We start from the raw sequence: 15,338 nt of genomic DNA, 5'->3' as shown, positions 1-15,338 counted from the left end.
CACCATGGCGGACTACCACTTTGGCGGTTCCGAGGAGGAGAATGCCGAGCTGAGGAAGCTCGAGGTTGAGCTGGTATGGCGCGCGCACATCTATCCCCAACTGGTCCATAATGCTGACCTGTTTGTCACCTAGGTCGACGATCCAGATAACTTTGAGACGTGGGAGAAACTCGTGCGCGCCGCCGAGTCTCTGGAGGGAGGCATCAATCGCAACTCCAACCCCCAAGCCATCACCACCGCGCGCAATTCCTTCGATCGATTTTTGGCCAAATTCCCTTTGCTATTTGGATACTGGAAGAAATATGCCGACCTGGAGTTCTCTATTACGGGCACGGAAGCCGCAGAGATGGTACGTGTCCTGCGATCAGTCCTGCGATCAGCCCTGCAGATCTCCCGATCGCCTCGTGCTCATTTGGATGTCGCTGACCGTTTTCCTCTTTTAGGTCTACGAAAGAGGTGTCGCCAGCATTTCCCCGTCTGTTGACCTCTGGACCAACTACTGCTCCTTCAAAGCGGAGACCTCACACGACGCCGACATTATTCGAGAGTAAGTAGTATTGCAGACCGGGGTTTCTCCCCTTTCCCTATAACCGTTACCAACGCAGCCCTCGAAAGCTCTTGTGGTTCCGATCATACTTGATGTTTGGATGCTTTCCATCGATGATGGGTGAGACTCCGTCGCCTTACCACCCGGATTCATGTGGAGTTTACTTCTCACCCTTGGCTCATTCAGGCTGCTTCCCTTCTCTCTTCATGACAAAAAAGACCGTTTCCTTCTTGCCCGGACCACACATGGACCAGTTTCGTTCGAAAGCATCTGATCCTGCGAGTGCATTTCCCATAGCTTGATCACCTTGCTCGTTGATTGTTTGGACTCGTACACACCGACAGAGTTAACTACTCATGTTTGCCATCCTTGCCATCCTCCCTTTCCCCCTCTAGCACTTCCCATTCCCTTCCACACCTCCAGTTTTGTGGCATCATGCTGACTTCCTAACCTTCATAGACTCTTTGAGCGAGGTGCGAATAGCGTCGGGCTTGACTTTCTCGCACATCCCTTCTGGGATAAGTATATCGAGTTCGAGGAACGTCTGGAGGCCCAGGACAAAATCTTTGCCATCCTGGGCCGGGTCATCCATATCCCCATGCACCAGTACGCGCGGTACTTTGAACGTTATCGTCAACTCGCTCAAACTCGGCCCTTGGCCGAACTGGCACCCGCTGAAACCATGTCACAATTCCGTTCAGAAATCGAGGCTGCGTCATCACAAGTACCTCCCGGTGCGAAGGCTGAAGCGGAAATCGATCGTGATCTTCGGCTACGCGTTGACAACTACCACTTGGAAGTGTTCTCCAAGACACAAGCCGAGACGACCAAGCGCTGGACATATGAATCCGAGATCAAACGGCCATATTTCCATGTGACAGAGCTGGACGAGAGCCAATTGACGAACTGGAACAAGTACCTTGACTTTGAGGAAACCGAGGGCTCGTATCTTCGTACCCAGTTTTTGTATGAACGGTGCCTGGTGACTTGCGCGCACTATGACGAATTCTGGATGCGGTATGCCCGGTGGATGTCTGGCCAGGCCGACAAGGAAGAAGAAGTCCGGATCATCTACCAGCGTGGCAGCTGTCTCTTCGTGCCAATTGCCAACCCCACCATCCGACTGCACTATGCTTACTTCGAGGAGATGTCGGGCCGATTTGATGTGGCCAAGGATATTCACAGTGCTATCCTCATGACCATTCCCAACCACGTGGAGACGATCATTTCCCTGGCGAACATGTCCCGGCGTCATGGCGGTCTTGATGCAGCCATCGAGGTCTATAAGACCCACTTGGACTCACCAGAATGTAATATGTCGACGAAGGCAGCCCTCGTTGCCGAATGGGCCCGACTCTTGTGGAAAATCAAAGGCTCGCCCGAAGATGCCCGCCAAGTCTTCCACAGTAATCAGCAGTACTACCTCGACAGTCATCCGTTTTGGGCTAGCTATCTCATGTTCGAGATTGAGCAGCCCACGAGTGAAGCAAGCGAATCGGTTCAATATGAACGCATCAAGCAGGTCGTCACTGACATACGGTCTAAAAGCACTCTCACAGTTGACGTTGTGAAGGCGCTGGTGCAGATCTACATGGCCTACCTCCTTGAACGGGGAACAAAGGACACGGCCAAGGAATACATGACACTGGACCGCGAAGTGCATGGCCCTACTTCCGTGTCTCTTGCTCGGACTGGTGGTTTTGTTGCGGCGCCCACCGCACCTTTCGATGGTCAACCAGTCGTGGCCCCTCCCGCGCCGCCTGTTCCTGACGCAGCTGCTGCCGAGGCATATGCATACTATCAGCAGAGTCCTGTGAACGGCGGTCCTGCTGTTTGAACTTCAAACCAAACTCTGCTCCTCAAGCCATCGGGGGGGTTTTTTTGGACATGGTATTTACGAATGGCTCCGTTCTAGGAGCCTTGGCTTTCTTCCCTTGCGGTTTCGTTTCTCTGTCTTCTTTTCGTCCGTGTTTTATTGTTTCCCGATCTACTACTGGGGTGGGTGAGTTGTTTTTATGTAGCACCATTTTCCACACATGCCTATACTAGGGCATTGTTTTTGCGGGTTGTTAACGATTTCGATGTACCGTAAAGCTGGTCATCCTGGTTTCTCGGGTGAGAGCCTAGTGTCTAGTCTGCGATCTGTGACTAGGCGTGGCCTGCTGTTCCTTGGAGCGAGGTTGGGTCCTTAAGGGTCCGTTGTATTCTAATTGCTCGTCGTCGATATCAAATGAACTTACAGAAACGCTTGTTTTACCAATTTGTAGTGCTGGGAATTACAAGATTCATGCCATAATTACAATTATTCCTTAACAGAAGTACAACTCACTGGCCAAAACGCGTGTTAGGGCCCTCGTTCCGACATACAAAGTCATATAGTCACGTGAGCACATATCTTTGTCACCCATGAATCTCTTGCATCTCTTCGCGTTTGCATCACGTTGCATCACGACGGGAACCATGGCGTCCAACGGTTCTAACGCATCGTCTCATCCCCCTCCACCGTATCCCACTCAACGCCCGGCCACTCCTCCACCTCCACCACCAGAAGAGTCCACTGCACCTCCACCTCCTCCAGAAGCGGCCGCTCCGCCACCACCCCCGGATGATCCCCTTCCTCCGCCGCCTGTGGAACAAAAGAAAAAGAAGGCTGGATGGGGCGCCAAACGTCCGGCTGCAACTCCACTGAGTGTTGAGGAGCTCATCAGGAAGAAGAAGGAGACAGATGCAGCGGCTGCAAAGGTATGCTTAACGCGCCTGTTAATATTCTAAGACCCCTGTGTGGACGATGAGTAACTAATGTTTACTTTCGTTTGAATAGCCAAAGTTCTTGTCCAAAGCTCAGCGAGAGAAGCTGGCGTTGGAGAAACGAGCCAAGGAAGTCGAGGCAGACCGGCAAGCTAAAGCGCTCGCGAACGGCGCCCGGGACAATGGGGTGGTGCCAGAGCCATCGTCGAGGGAGTCAAATGATACAAGAAATGGCAACAGAGATGCCGGCGGCAGGAATGTCCCGACCGGACCACGAGCTATGCGTGGAGAGACATCGGCAGGTCCAGGCGCCACGCGGAGTTCAAATGGGCAATCGACACGCAACCAAGATATGGCCCCGCCGCCACCGCCAAAGGCAATGTCATTTGGACCGAAAGATTCCAAGGGCAAGGGCGAAAAACGTCTTGCAGAAGAGGACCAGGCAGCGGCAGAAGCGGCATTGGTCAAGCAACGGTACATGGGAGCCGACCAGACCTCGAACTTCTCGGCCAAGAAAAAACGGAAGCGCACTACGGACCGCAAATTTAATTTTGAGTGGAATATCGAAGAGGATACCAGCGGCGATTATAATCCGCTATATCAAACCCGCCATGAAGCCAACTTCTTTGGCCGTGGCCGACTGGCGGGCTTCGGAGACGACGTCTCAGACGACGTAGCGCGCAAGTATGCGGAAGCATTGGAGAGCCGCGATCATGAGGCGGGTGGCATGCGCGCCAAGGAGATCATGGAGATGGAGCGACGACGGCGTGAGGAGAGCACGCGCAGTCAGATCGACAAGCACTGGAGTGAGAAGCGACTGGACCACATGCGCGAGCGGGACTGGCGTATTTTCAAGGAAGATTTCAACATCGCCACCAGAGGTGGCAGCGTGCCAAATCCAATGCGATCCTGGGAAGAGAGCCAACTGCCCAAGCGATTGTTGGAACTCATTGACCGCGTCGGATACAAAGAACCTACGTCAATTCAACGTGCGGCGATCCCAATCGCCATGCAAAATCGCGATCTCATCGGTGTGGCAGTCACAGGTTCCGGTAAGACTGCGGCCTTCCTGCTCCCGCTTCTGGTCTACATTTCGGAGTTGCCGCGGATCGACGAGTTTGAGTGGCGCAAGAACGATGGCCCATATGCTATTGTACTGGCTCCTACCCGTGAACTGGCGCAGCAGATTGAGATTGAAGCCAAGAAATTCACGCAGCCGCTCGGGTTCAACGTTGTCAGCATTGTTGGTGGTCACTCGTTGGAAGAGCAGTCATTTAGCCTTCGTGATGGCGCCGAAATCATTATTGCTACCCCCGGTCGGCTGGTCGACTGCATTGAACGACGCATGCTGGTGCTCAGCCAATGTTGCTACGTCATTATGGATGAAGCAGACCGAATGATTGACATGGGTTTCGAAGAGCCTGTAAACAAGATCCTTGACGCTCTTCCTGTAACAAACGAGAAGCCCGATACTGAAGAAGCGGAAGATTCCCGCGCCATGAGCCAGCACCTTAGCGGACGCGGACGCGGAGGCGAACGTTATCGCCAAACCATGATGTACACGGCCACCATGCCTACGGCGGTCGAGCGGATTGCGCGGAAGTACCTTCGCCGTCCCGCAATCATTAGTATCGGCAGCGCCGGCGAGGCCGTCGACACCATCGAACAGCGTGTAGAGCTGATTTCCGGTGAAGACAAGCGCAAGAAACGGCTCGCCGATATCCTGGCGTCCGGCCAGTTCCGGCCTCCGATTATTGTCTTCGTCAACATCAAGCGAAACTGCGACGCCATTGCTCGCGAAATCAAACATATGGGATTTTCATCGGTCACTTTGCATGGTTCCAAAACCCAGGACCAGCGTGAAGCCGCCCTCGCATCCGTCCGCAGCGGTGGCACGGATGTTTTGGTGGCTACTGATCTGGCTGGACGAGGTATTGATGTCCCCGATGTATCCTTAGTCGTCAACTTCAACATGGCCACCTCTATCGAGAGCTACACTCACCGTATCGGTCGTACCGGTCGTGCCGGCAAGAGTGGTGTCGCTATCACGTTCCTGGGCAGTGAGGATTCCGATGTGATGTATGTTTTCCACCTCTCCCCTACTCATCTTGATATATCCGCTAATGCCCTGGAAACAGGTATGACCTCAAGCAAATGCTCATTAAATCCCCCATATCGCGCGTACCGGAGGAGTTGCGCAAGCACGAAGCTGCGCAGTCCAAGCCGTCGCGCGGACCGGGGGCCAAGAAGATCGAGGAGAGCTCTGGCTTTGGTGGAAAAGGAGGATGGACCTAGCCATTTTGATTTCTTCTGTATGATTTGAATGTACACTACCATTGTCTTATGGCGATACCTTACTACCCTGTCTATGGCTCGAGCTAGGGAAGTATTCCACGTAGAACATGCTTTCTTTGCACTGGTCGCGGGGACCTCTGGAACGCGTGTCAAAGGAATAACAGCACATCTGCAGCCTTAGCCCAAAGCAGAGAGGCGTCCGAGCCTGCCGAGATTACAGCGTACAACTTCACCAATCATTTTGCTGGTTGGCGGCGGGCTAACCAACAGAGCCGCACTCGCGCTCCCCTCGGTACCGGTTTCTGATTTGTCGGATGTCCAAGTTGTCTCATACGACAAGGCTACCAGCCCCTTTTACAGGTCGGTTTGTGGCCCCGCACACCGTAGACAAGCCTTTGAGTGGACTTTTCATTTAAAACCATGCTTGGCCCCGTTTTCTCTTGGTGGCCGCTGTCATCATTCCATATTCGAAGTTCCCCGGGAGATTCAAGGCAAACTGGAACATGCGAATTCGCACGGCCTTGGCTGCCGCAGTTTTGGCGGGCACAGTCTCGGCCATTAACCTCAACATCCACAATGAGCGTAAGTTTGATTCTACTTCCAAACCCCGCTCGATTGATCCTTAACTTTGCTAGAATCCATTAAAAATGCCGCTGCCACGGCCGCCTTCAACACCATGGCTAATTATACCGGTAACCAAACGGGACAAATTCCGGGCTATATTAAAGGTAGCTGGTGGGAAGGCGGTGCCCTGTTCCAGACGATGATCCAGTACTGGTACTTCACTGGTGACACCTCAAATAACGCCGCTGTCAGCCAGAGCATGTATTGGCAGCGTGGGAGCGGCGACGATTTTATGCCGGCCAACTGGAGCACATCCCTCACAAACTCAGATCAGATGGTGTGGGGCCTAGCTGCTATGACCGCTGCCGAACTTGGCTATCCTCAGGAATCTTCAATGCCTTCATGGGTCAGCCTGGCTGAGGGGGTATTCGACACCCAAACTAGACGATGGGACAACCAAGCCTGCAATGGCGGCTTGCGAGATGCGGTTCAGTCATTCGATAATGGCTATGATACAAAAACGGCCATGGCTAACGGTGGACTTTTTCAACTGGCTGCGCGTCTGGCTCGGTTTAAGAACAATGACCATTACTATATTGGCTGGGCCGAGAAAGTTTGGGATTGGAGCGAGCAGGTCTCGCTTGTCGACCCGAAGAGTTGGAAGATAGCGGACATGATATCCACGTTGGATGATTGTAAATCAATCAGTGAGCCCCAGTGGACCTACAGCTATGGCCTATATCTCGGAGGAGCTGCGTACATGTACAACGTGGTCAGTTGGTTTATTCCCTACTCTGCTTCAAATACAGAACTCGATAAACGCACTTGGACGGGACAAATGCTAACAAAGACACAGACTGGTAAACAAACATGGAAAACAGGTCTTGATGGTCTTTTGCAAACCACTTTTGACACCTTCTTCCCAACGGCCCATGGAGGAAATATCATGTCCGAGACTGCCTGTGAATCAGAGGACCTCTGCAGTTCCTCAGAAGAGATATATAAGGGACTCCTCGCCTCTGACCTCCTCTTCGTGAGCATTCTCGCGCCATATACCGCTAAAAACATCACCTCGCGCCTGCGGGGATCTGCTGTTGCGGCAGCGAAATCATGCACCGGTGGCAATAGCAGAACCCTTTGTGGCCAACGCTGGTACTCTTCAAAGTGGAATGGAACTGCGACTATGGGAGATCAGATGAGCGCTGTCAATATCTTTACGGCAAACCTGGCCTCCTACGTACATGTTAACGCGCCGAGCCCGATTTCTCTGAACGCGACCCAATCAGCCTCGAGCAACATTGCAAACACCACCAAGTCGAATGGTGCCGTCGCCCTCGTACATGGCATTATGAGCATCTTGCCCCTTATCGTGGCAGGTATTATTACCACTCCTCAAGGGGTTGTCTAGATTAGGCGATATTGAGGTTACCTCCACTGTTGTATGAATAATAAGATGGAACTATAACCAATTGTTTCTCCTCGAGCGGAGTGTAAAAGCTCCTCATAATTTATATGCTTTTACATATGACAAACGTAGAAATACAAGCCGAGTTCTGGTAAGAGCGCGCCCACCAAAGACTTGAACAGACTCATCTGCAATCTCTTGGGCTGACCTCGTCGCAAGCATCTTGAGAAGCCCAATTGGGTCACCGAGTTTGCTTTTTTCTGGTTCCGGTGACTGCTGCATTTGATGCGTGATGGTCTCTAGGTATGCCTATTTAGCTTCACAATGAGCAATCATCTTGTCCCGCCTGGTCATATATGTCAAATATCCTACAGAAATATGAGAGTTGTCAGATATACTCCATCCGCCCGGGATGGCGCTTGCCCAAAGAGGCAAAGCGGGCCGCGGTCGCTCCTTCCCCCAGCCCAGCCAATCCCGAGATGGCAGGAGTCATGCCGAGGTCTTCGTTCCTTCCTCACAACGCGCCGAGCTCGAAGGACCCCGACCGCAGCTGTCGTTAGATTTGATAGCTCTTGATTCATCGCACTTCCTCTCTCACCATTCTCACTCACCCTTTCAAACGCCATGTCCAAGCTTTCCCAGCCCTTGAAGGCACTCATCAACTCTCCCCACGCCAGACCCGACACCATCCCGGCGCCGGCACAGATCAAATCCGTATACGAGAAAATAGCCCGCGATGCATCGTCCAAAGACATTGCCCTCTCAACATGGCTGAGCCTTACGGTAGGCGCAGGTCTGATACCTTTTTTCATGTTCCCGCTAACTTAACACCCTAGACCGCGGCGACCATGACCATGAACTCGCCCGAGTCATTGCTCCAGCTTCATGGAATAGTGTCTCGCCTGCATGCCTCCGAACGCGTCTATGCAGCAGAGCTTATGAGAGAAGTCGGTGTCAAATGCATTGGCTTCAATGGTGTATGTGCAATTCACGCTCGCAAACCAAGACGATTTTGTTAACGAGATCCCAGATCCCTCGAAGCATCAATTGCCTCAATGCGTTCTACGCAGGCCTTCCATCTGATGTAAAGGAGAACTTATCAACAGTTCCCACTCGGTTAGTCTGAGACCTATTCAGTTGGACAGATGAAGTTTCAAATTAACCACTAAAAACAGATCTTTGACTCCGGATAACGTATCGGGTGCCCTTGACAGGGGTCAGGGCCTTTGGAAATCAATTTATGCGCCTTTGGATGAAAAACTCAGAAAAAATCTTGCCCAGTACCACCCAGACTTGGCCGTGTATATCATTGAATGTGGCTACGGATCTCTGTTTTCTGACAACCCTTCTACTCCTAAACCGGCACAGGTTGGGAGAGTTCTAACTTCGATTGTTGCAGTTTCCTGTCTGCGGGCCCAAACTGGGACTGGGCCCCAGGTTGTCAGCCATGTATTTGGGTTGCGAAAGGCCTTCCAGGATCAGAACGCCCAATTGGAGAAGGATGAATACATCAAGGGTGCGCAGTGGCTAGCTACTGATGAGGGAAGTATCTGGATGCTGGAAATTGTGGATTCCATTGTCCAGGTTCTTGGGGAAGGCAAGGGAACGACATTTGCCCCTGGGCTTGGAAGGCAATCAAAGTTGTAACTAATGGAATATGGGTTGGTTAACTTACCATGCTATGTAGAGTATTAGAGGATTCATGACTGTCATTCCCAAGTTGGATTAATCCATTGGAAAAAGGCACAATATAAGTATCTTGACACTATGATATCTAGGCTACCCGCCTACAAATAAATCTACATTGAGACTCGTTCTTACAAGCCCCCACGCTAAGTCGGCGCTCACAATGCAATGAAGTGGAAAATTTCCGGATTCAAAGCTTCGCCATACCGGCCTTCTGTTCCTCTTTGACCTTCTCTTTCAGAACTCTTCTCAGTATTTTCCCAGCTGCACTCTTCGGGATTTCATCGATGAAGCGAATTCCGCCCCTCAGTTTCTTGTGGTTTGAGACCTTCGAATTCAGCCAGGTGATGATTTCCTGAGCCGAGTCATCAGAGCGTTCTATGCCCGGTCGCAGCACAACATAAGCGCGAGGGACCTCGGTGTGCTCCTTTTCAAAATTGACACCAATAACAGCCGCGTCATTGACATTTGGATGGCCGAATAGCAGGCCCTCAAGCTCTGTCGATAGTGTCAGATGCCGGTCGACGAAAAGGGTTTCCGGAAACTAACCTGCAGGTGCTACTTGGAACCCCTTGTACTTAATGAGCTCTTTCACTCGATCGGTGATGTAGAAACTGTGATTTGTATCTTGATATCCGATGTCACCAGTTTTGAAATATCCATCCGAGGTGAAGGAATCCTTTGTAGCCGCCGAATTGTTCCAGTAGCCTTTGAAGACGTTGGGCCCTTTGAGACAGAGTTCGCCATTCTGGCCAGCGGGTACCTCTTCACCATCGGGAGAAACATATTTCGCGGTCAAATTTGGCATCATCTTCCCAACGCTTCCGCAACTGGCATACCAGTCCTCCCAAGGCTGCATATGGGTGATGGGGCTGGTCTCACTCAGGCCATAGGCTTGGTTGATCTTGACATTGGTACGCTTATAAACGGCGTCAACAAGCTCGCGTGTCAATGGTGCAGCACCGGAAGTGATCATACGTAAAGAGCTGAGGTCGTAATTCTCAACTATTGGATGGTTCGCGAGGTGGACCAGGACGGGTGGCGCGACATATACAAATGTCACCCTATGCTGCTGCACTATCTTGAGGAAGGATTCCAAATCAAAGCGTTCCATTGCAATCATCTCAATACCCCGGTATAAAGGTTGATGTATAAGAGTGGTGAGCCCTGAAAAACGAAAAAAAAGCATTAGATATGACCAAAACGTATCCAACTTTTGCTTCTGCTTAACTCACCATAGATATGGTAGAATGGGAGCAAACCGATGAATTTGTCATTTTGCCACGAATAGCTCTTCCCGATCGATGAGGCGAGCATCAGGATATTGGAGACAATGTTGGAATGCGTCAACATTACACCTTTCGGGAGTCCAGTCGTGCCAGAGGAATAAACCAAGAATGCAAGATCTTTATCGGGATTCAGACGTGTTCTTTTCATACTCGGGGCAGCTTTGATTTGATCGAAATGCTTGAATTGCCCGCCCGGGTCTCGATCATCTCCAAGCAGCATGATGCGATCCAAGGGAATGTTAACCTTCTTGGCTGCAGCCGTGACGACAGGTAAAAGCGACCGGAATGTTGCAATTGCCTTGGTACCATTGTCCTTCAACTGGAAAGAAAGCTCATCGACAGAATAGGCAGGGTTTGACGGTGAGACAGTTCCACCCGCAAAAAAAGTCCCGTATATTAGGACAGGCATATCGATACTATTGGGCGTGAAAAGAGTGAGAATGTCGCCTTTTTGCCAGCTCCATGTTGACCGCAAGCCCTCCCCAAAGGCAGAAGCCGCATTTTGCAGACTTTCGAAGCTATAGTGCCGGTGGGTAACTGCATCGCGATAGATCACTGGGGAAGATTAGCACAGGGCAGACAGATGATCATTCTCAAACAAACCTCTATCATCTGGGAATGGATCGTCCCGCTTCTCTTCGAACATCAATCCCCAAAGGTCTACCGCGGGGATGTTGATGGCCGGAAAGGAAGATACTGTCGGCATGCTGTCGGATGAATGCAAACAATGACGCAGCCCCTCGGTTTACTCTCCTGCTACAAGGAATAGATAGGTGTGACCTTGAGAGCTGCGTTCATATGTTTGACTAATTGACAGCTATAGCCCTGTTAAAGAAACCCGAGGCAACGGAACAGAGCTTGTTAGCTTCTCAGAACGAAAAGGGCCGAGGAGAAGAGAGGGGAATGGTCACCTGACTCGTAGAACATTGAATAAGAAGTGATCGGCCGGATTTCCGGATCGGGAAATTTATGCCAGCATGCAAAATGCTGTTTCTTAGTCGAATTCGCCTTCTCGTCCGGGGTTTCTTTTAAAGTGGGAAATGGGTGGCAGAAATGCATTCAATTGCAGCGATCAGGTGACCCAATGAAATACATTGACATTACTGCCCTGGGCTAGTAGATGACGACCCTACTTTGGCTGACATGATACATTGAAAGCTTGATGCATACCGCAAAACAAATTGAAACACAATCACCTGAGCTCCGGGAAAGAACGGAGGAAATGAGCTTCACAGTGATACCCATCTGGGACTTTGTCCAAATAGAGCTGATGATACTCCTCCGCATCCCACCAAGGTCCAGCCTCTACAATCAGGGTATGCACAGTATCCTTGAACCATTGTTTGCTGACCTTTTCTGTCACTTCCTGTGCTATTTCTCGTTGTGTATAGTTGTGGTAGAATATGGCAGAGCGGTAATTGGTTCCTTCATTGCGACCCTGTTTGTTGAGCGAGGTAGCATCGTGGATTCGATAGAAGAATTCCACGAGCGATCGGTATGAGACAGTGGCCGGATCAAAAACCACTTTCAGGGCCTCCGCATCTAAATATGTCTTTGTTGGCACTTATTTCATCGCTTTGGGGAAGCTTAGAAGAACGCACGTCCAGTCGTGCCAGTGCAAACTCCTTCATATGTTGGGTCCGCTGTCTGGCCGCCGGTGTATCCAACTCGTGCATCTTTCACTCCATTTCCATTTCCGAAATGGGTTCTGTACAGATGTTCGATTCCCCAGAAGCAACCGGCGGCGAACGTGGCTACTTCATCCTTTGTGTCGTTTGTTGTTTGCGCCATTGCGTCAGGTTTTTGATGAATACCTTTGAATAACCACGTATGGTGAATGATATGTAACTTATAGGAGATGGTCTCAGCTATTGAGATGAGGGGCTTATTGAAGATGGCCCGAGGGAAAAGATAGACTAATTTGTCAGGGTGCTCTCCACTTCTCCATTAGTTAATGATTATCAGAGGATTGACTAACTATAATTCATTTATACAAAAATTTCCAGGTATTTTGTGTTAGTTTTTGTTTTTTCTATCAAATTATATTCTCGGTGCGATTTAACAGCGAGCATTTAACAGATGCGGATAATTTTGAGCTGCCGCAGAAGCTGAATAATTCAACATAAGGGATAACATTTCACGACGAGAATAAAAATATAAACGGATCCATGGATGTCAACAGCCACGCATACTCAAGTTGAGCGAGAGAATCTTGAACAAACCACATATCGATAAGCGGAGTGTACCTGATTATTATCAAGATGGAAATTAGTGGCAAGCCCAGTATTGATGTATATGAAAATGTTCCTTTGTTGAGGGACCGCACGAGACTATGACTACTCTAGTTAGAGGAACATTCGGCGGTCTATCATGCGGCGCAGTCACCGATTTGTTTGGTTGTCAAACTTAATCTTATTTATCACAGCATGCTTCTGAACTGCATCGTCGACGCGATCTCCAAATTGTGCAGGTTTGGGATACTTCATATGTGTGACCTGTTCATGTGGGTAGAGTCGACCGCGATGTTATCTTGGGCAGCGGTTCCATAATTTGTGAGTTTCGCTCGCCATGCCAAGGTGTTCGCTCAAAGTGGCGATCATCTCCTCTGCTGTTGTGTTTGCAAAGATCTCTTGGAGAATGTGCTGATCAGGACGAATCAGGAGGCCTCTCTTTGAGAACTCGGTAGCAAGCGATGGTTGTCTTATCACCTCAAAGTCTGTCCCCAGACGCCATACATTGAGACGAGAATTGATGCCAGCGCAATGTTTTTGAAAATGCGATATCCGCTGGTTTGACTCATTCTCAGGCTGTCCGAGAATTAAGGTCCATGAATCCGGAGAGCACAGGTCCAACGTGCTCCATTGGAGAGCGTTCCGTTCCCCTGCACTTAGCTCTGTCAAATAGGAGACATCAACCGGTTCTTTAGGTATCGGTAGATATGCAACTGCTGTTGGAAAAGAAATCCAAGCATGAGGCAAACGAGCCCCTCGGATAAACTTCGGATGATAACGAGAGGCGTGCGAAGGTGGATGCTTAGACCCGTAGACATAGCCGATATGAAGCTCCAACTATATATTCCAAGTAAGTTATCCGCGATAAACATTTTGGAAACGTTGTGAGGTAAAGAGAAAATAGCTTACGTTGTCAAAATGTTCTCTTTGTCTTTCGATCCCCTCATCAACTTTGGTTCGTTGAGCAGGATCGACTAGTGCTGCCATCATATTTTTGCGCGCTTGCGAAACATCGTCAATTTCAGCCGTTTTCAAGCTTTGCAGAAGAGCAAATATTTGTTGTCCATTCTTGACGCTTTGCCTTGAGTAGACGTCTGCGACGCCACGTCGCTCTGATGTATAAGTTGAGAAAATGGTTGGATTGGCAACGCCACGGTGAACGAAAGCAATCTTATATGCCAAGTTATGAACATCCGCAAGGCCACAATTTAGTCCCAGTCCACCGGTGGGTGGAAATGAGTGTGCTGCATCTCCAGCACTAGGTGTGAGAGCGCAAAATTAGTGTGGGCTCAGGTACAAATGAATAAAAACTCACAGAAAGACATTTCCCTTTTGGAACGTGGTTGCAATCTGCCGTCGAAATACCCAGGGCCGAAAACTTAGGATATCAAATGGAATATCCTGGCCGATGGCAGCACGGATCTTCGCACGGCACATTTCCTCGGTCCAAGACTCAAGAGGCTGTTGTGCAATATCGATTTGACTTATGTGTACCTGATCGCCATCTAGGTCATACCCGATGATAAAACCTGCCGCAATCGGATCCATGATCCAGAAAAGCATACCAACAAGGTCGCGCACTACTGGCCGCAAATTTGCGTTGAAATGAATTGTCATCATCGTCTGCTCGGAGTCTTCTCCCTCGGAGGGAATATCGAGCAATTCCCGTACTTTGCTTTTTCGTCCGTCGCAGGCTACTAGATGACGACATTTTATCTTGTGCCGATGTCCAGTTAAGCGGTCTTCGACTGTTGCAATGACTTCATCCCCGGTCTAGAAGCATCCGCGGTCAATGAATATGTCCCATCCGAGTACATCGTATATGATAGATACCTGGTGAACAGCGTGAATGCTAAAGCCTTTCTTTAAGGTAATGTTCGCATCTTCGGCGATTAGATTGGTGAATTCCTGCTCCAGGGTTGGCTGAGGAATATTGTGAATCATCTAAGAACCAATCAGTATCATCACGCTAGGGTATTATGTTTATCCAAAGAGCTATCCCTACCTCTGGAGTGTCATCAAGGACACCAGGATCCATGCGCTCGTACGGTAGTCTACCGATGGCATCGCCGCTTAGATTGGTGAGAAAATTGACCCAGCATCCATCGGCTCGCGAAGTGCCTAGTGTGCGAATACGGTTTGCACCAAGTCCGTATTGGCGCAATATCTCTAGAGACCGTGGGTTTATAGCGTGGGCCTTGGGTGCTGCCAATCGTTGGGGATAACGTTCTACGACGAGCGATTGAACTATAACAGTCGACTTGTCAGTTCTGGAATGTCTTCACAGATCGTCGAAATGTCTCCAGCGGATCTCTTCGTGGGGATTTTACCTCCCAGTCGGGACAATAAAAGAGCTTGCAGAAGCCCAACAGGACCCCCGCCCACAATTAGGACAGGGACTGACTCCGGCAATTGAACGTTAGAAGCCGGACAAGTGGTTGATGCGAAATCCCTTGAAGGTGCCATGTTCGTCGAATTGACTTTGAATAGTAAGCCTCCGACTCAGCTCCTACACATGAACACCAGTAATGAATCTCGGATCCGCGTTTGTTTCGACCCCTCACGCCCGAGAG

At 50.1% G+C, this 15,338-nt stretch overlaps 6 protein-coding genes across 6 annotated transcripts; 4 read left to right on the top strand and 2 right to left on the bottom strand.

The window, feature by feature from the left end:
• Nucleotides 1-4: 4 nt before the first annotated feature.
• On the top strand, nucleotides 5-2,384 carry PFLUO_LOCUS7826 (uncharacterized protein; the record flags this gene model as incomplete). Its single annotated transcript, XM_073785501.1, has 4 exons — nucleotides 5-73; nucleotides 134-349; nucleotides 444-547; nucleotides 1,007-2,384. 4 exons carry the CDS (start codon nucleotides 5-7, stop codon nucleotides 2,382-2,384), a joined length of 1,767 nt encoding a protein of 588 aa, XP_073641850.1.
• A 623-nt stretch (nucleotides 2,385-3,007) lies between these two features.
• On the top strand, nucleotides 3,008-5,590 carry PFLUO_LOCUS7825 (mRNA splicing protein prp28; the record flags this gene model as incomplete). Its single annotated transcript, XM_073785500.1, has 3 exons — nucleotides 3,008-3,289; nucleotides 3,369-5,374; nucleotides 5,434-5,590. 3 exons carry the CDS (start codon nucleotides 3,008-3,010, stop codon nucleotides 5,588-5,590), a joined length of 2,445 nt encoding a protein of 814 aa, XP_073641849.1.
• A 503-nt stretch (nucleotides 5,591-6,093) lies between these two features.
• Nucleotides 6,094-7,562, top strand: PFLUO_LOCUS7824 (uncharacterized protein; the record flags this gene model as incomplete). Its single annotated transcript, XM_073785498.1, has 2 exons — nucleotides 6,094-6,172; nucleotides 6,226-7,562. The coding sequence occupies 2 exons, from the start codon at nucleotides 6,094-6,096 to the stop codon at nucleotides 7,560-7,562; spliced, it is 1,416 nt and encodes a 471-aa protein (XP_073641848.1).
• A 621-nt stretch (nucleotides 7,563-8,183) lies between these two features.
• On the top strand, nucleotides 8,184-9,206 carry PFLUO_LOCUS7823 (uncharacterized protein; the record flags this gene model as incomplete). Its single annotated transcript, XM_073785497.1, has 4 exons — nucleotides 8,184-8,342; nucleotides 8,396-8,536; nucleotides 8,590-8,675; nucleotides 8,735-9,206. 4 exons carry the CDS (start codon nucleotides 8,184-8,186, stop codon nucleotides 9,204-9,206), a joined length of 858 nt encoding a protein of 285 aa, XP_073641847.1.
• Nucleotides 9,207-9,435: 229 nt separating this feature from the next.
• On the bottom strand, nucleotides 9,436-11,240 carry PFLUO_LOCUS7822 (uncharacterized protein; the record flags this gene model as incomplete). Its single annotated transcript, XM_073785496.1, has 4 exons — nucleotides 9,436-9,743; nucleotides 9,795-10,412; nucleotides 10,481-11,089; nucleotides 11,138-11,240. 4 exons carry the CDS (start codon nucleotides 11,238-11,240, stop codon nucleotides 9,436-9,438), a joined length of 1,638 nt encoding a protein of 545 aa, XP_073641846.1.
• A 486-nt stretch (nucleotides 11,241-11,726) lies between these two features.
• On the bottom strand, nucleotides 11,727-12,325 carry PFLUO_LOCUS7821 (Peptide methionine sulfoxide reductase; the record flags this gene model as incomplete). Its single annotated transcript, XM_073785495.1, has 2 exons — nucleotides 11,727-12,076; nucleotides 12,136-12,325. The coding sequence occupies 2 exons, from the start codon at nucleotides 12,323-12,325 to the stop codon at nucleotides 11,727-11,729; spliced, it is 540 nt and encodes a 179-aa protein (XP_073641845.1).
• Nucleotides 12,326-15,338: the final 3,013 nt, after the last annotated feature.

The sequence above is a fragment of the Penicillium psychrofluorescens genome, assembly GCF_964197705.1.
Source record: "Penicillium psychrofluorescens genome assembly, chromosome: 5".
Taxonomy (NCBI): domain Eukaryota; kingdom Fungi; phylum Ascomycota; class Eurotiomycetes; order Eurotiales; family Aspergillaceae; genus Penicillium; species Penicillium psychrofluorescens.
The sequence above is the reverse complement of the archived record's forward strand: the minus strand, read 5'-3'. Positions and strand labels throughout refer to the sequence as shown.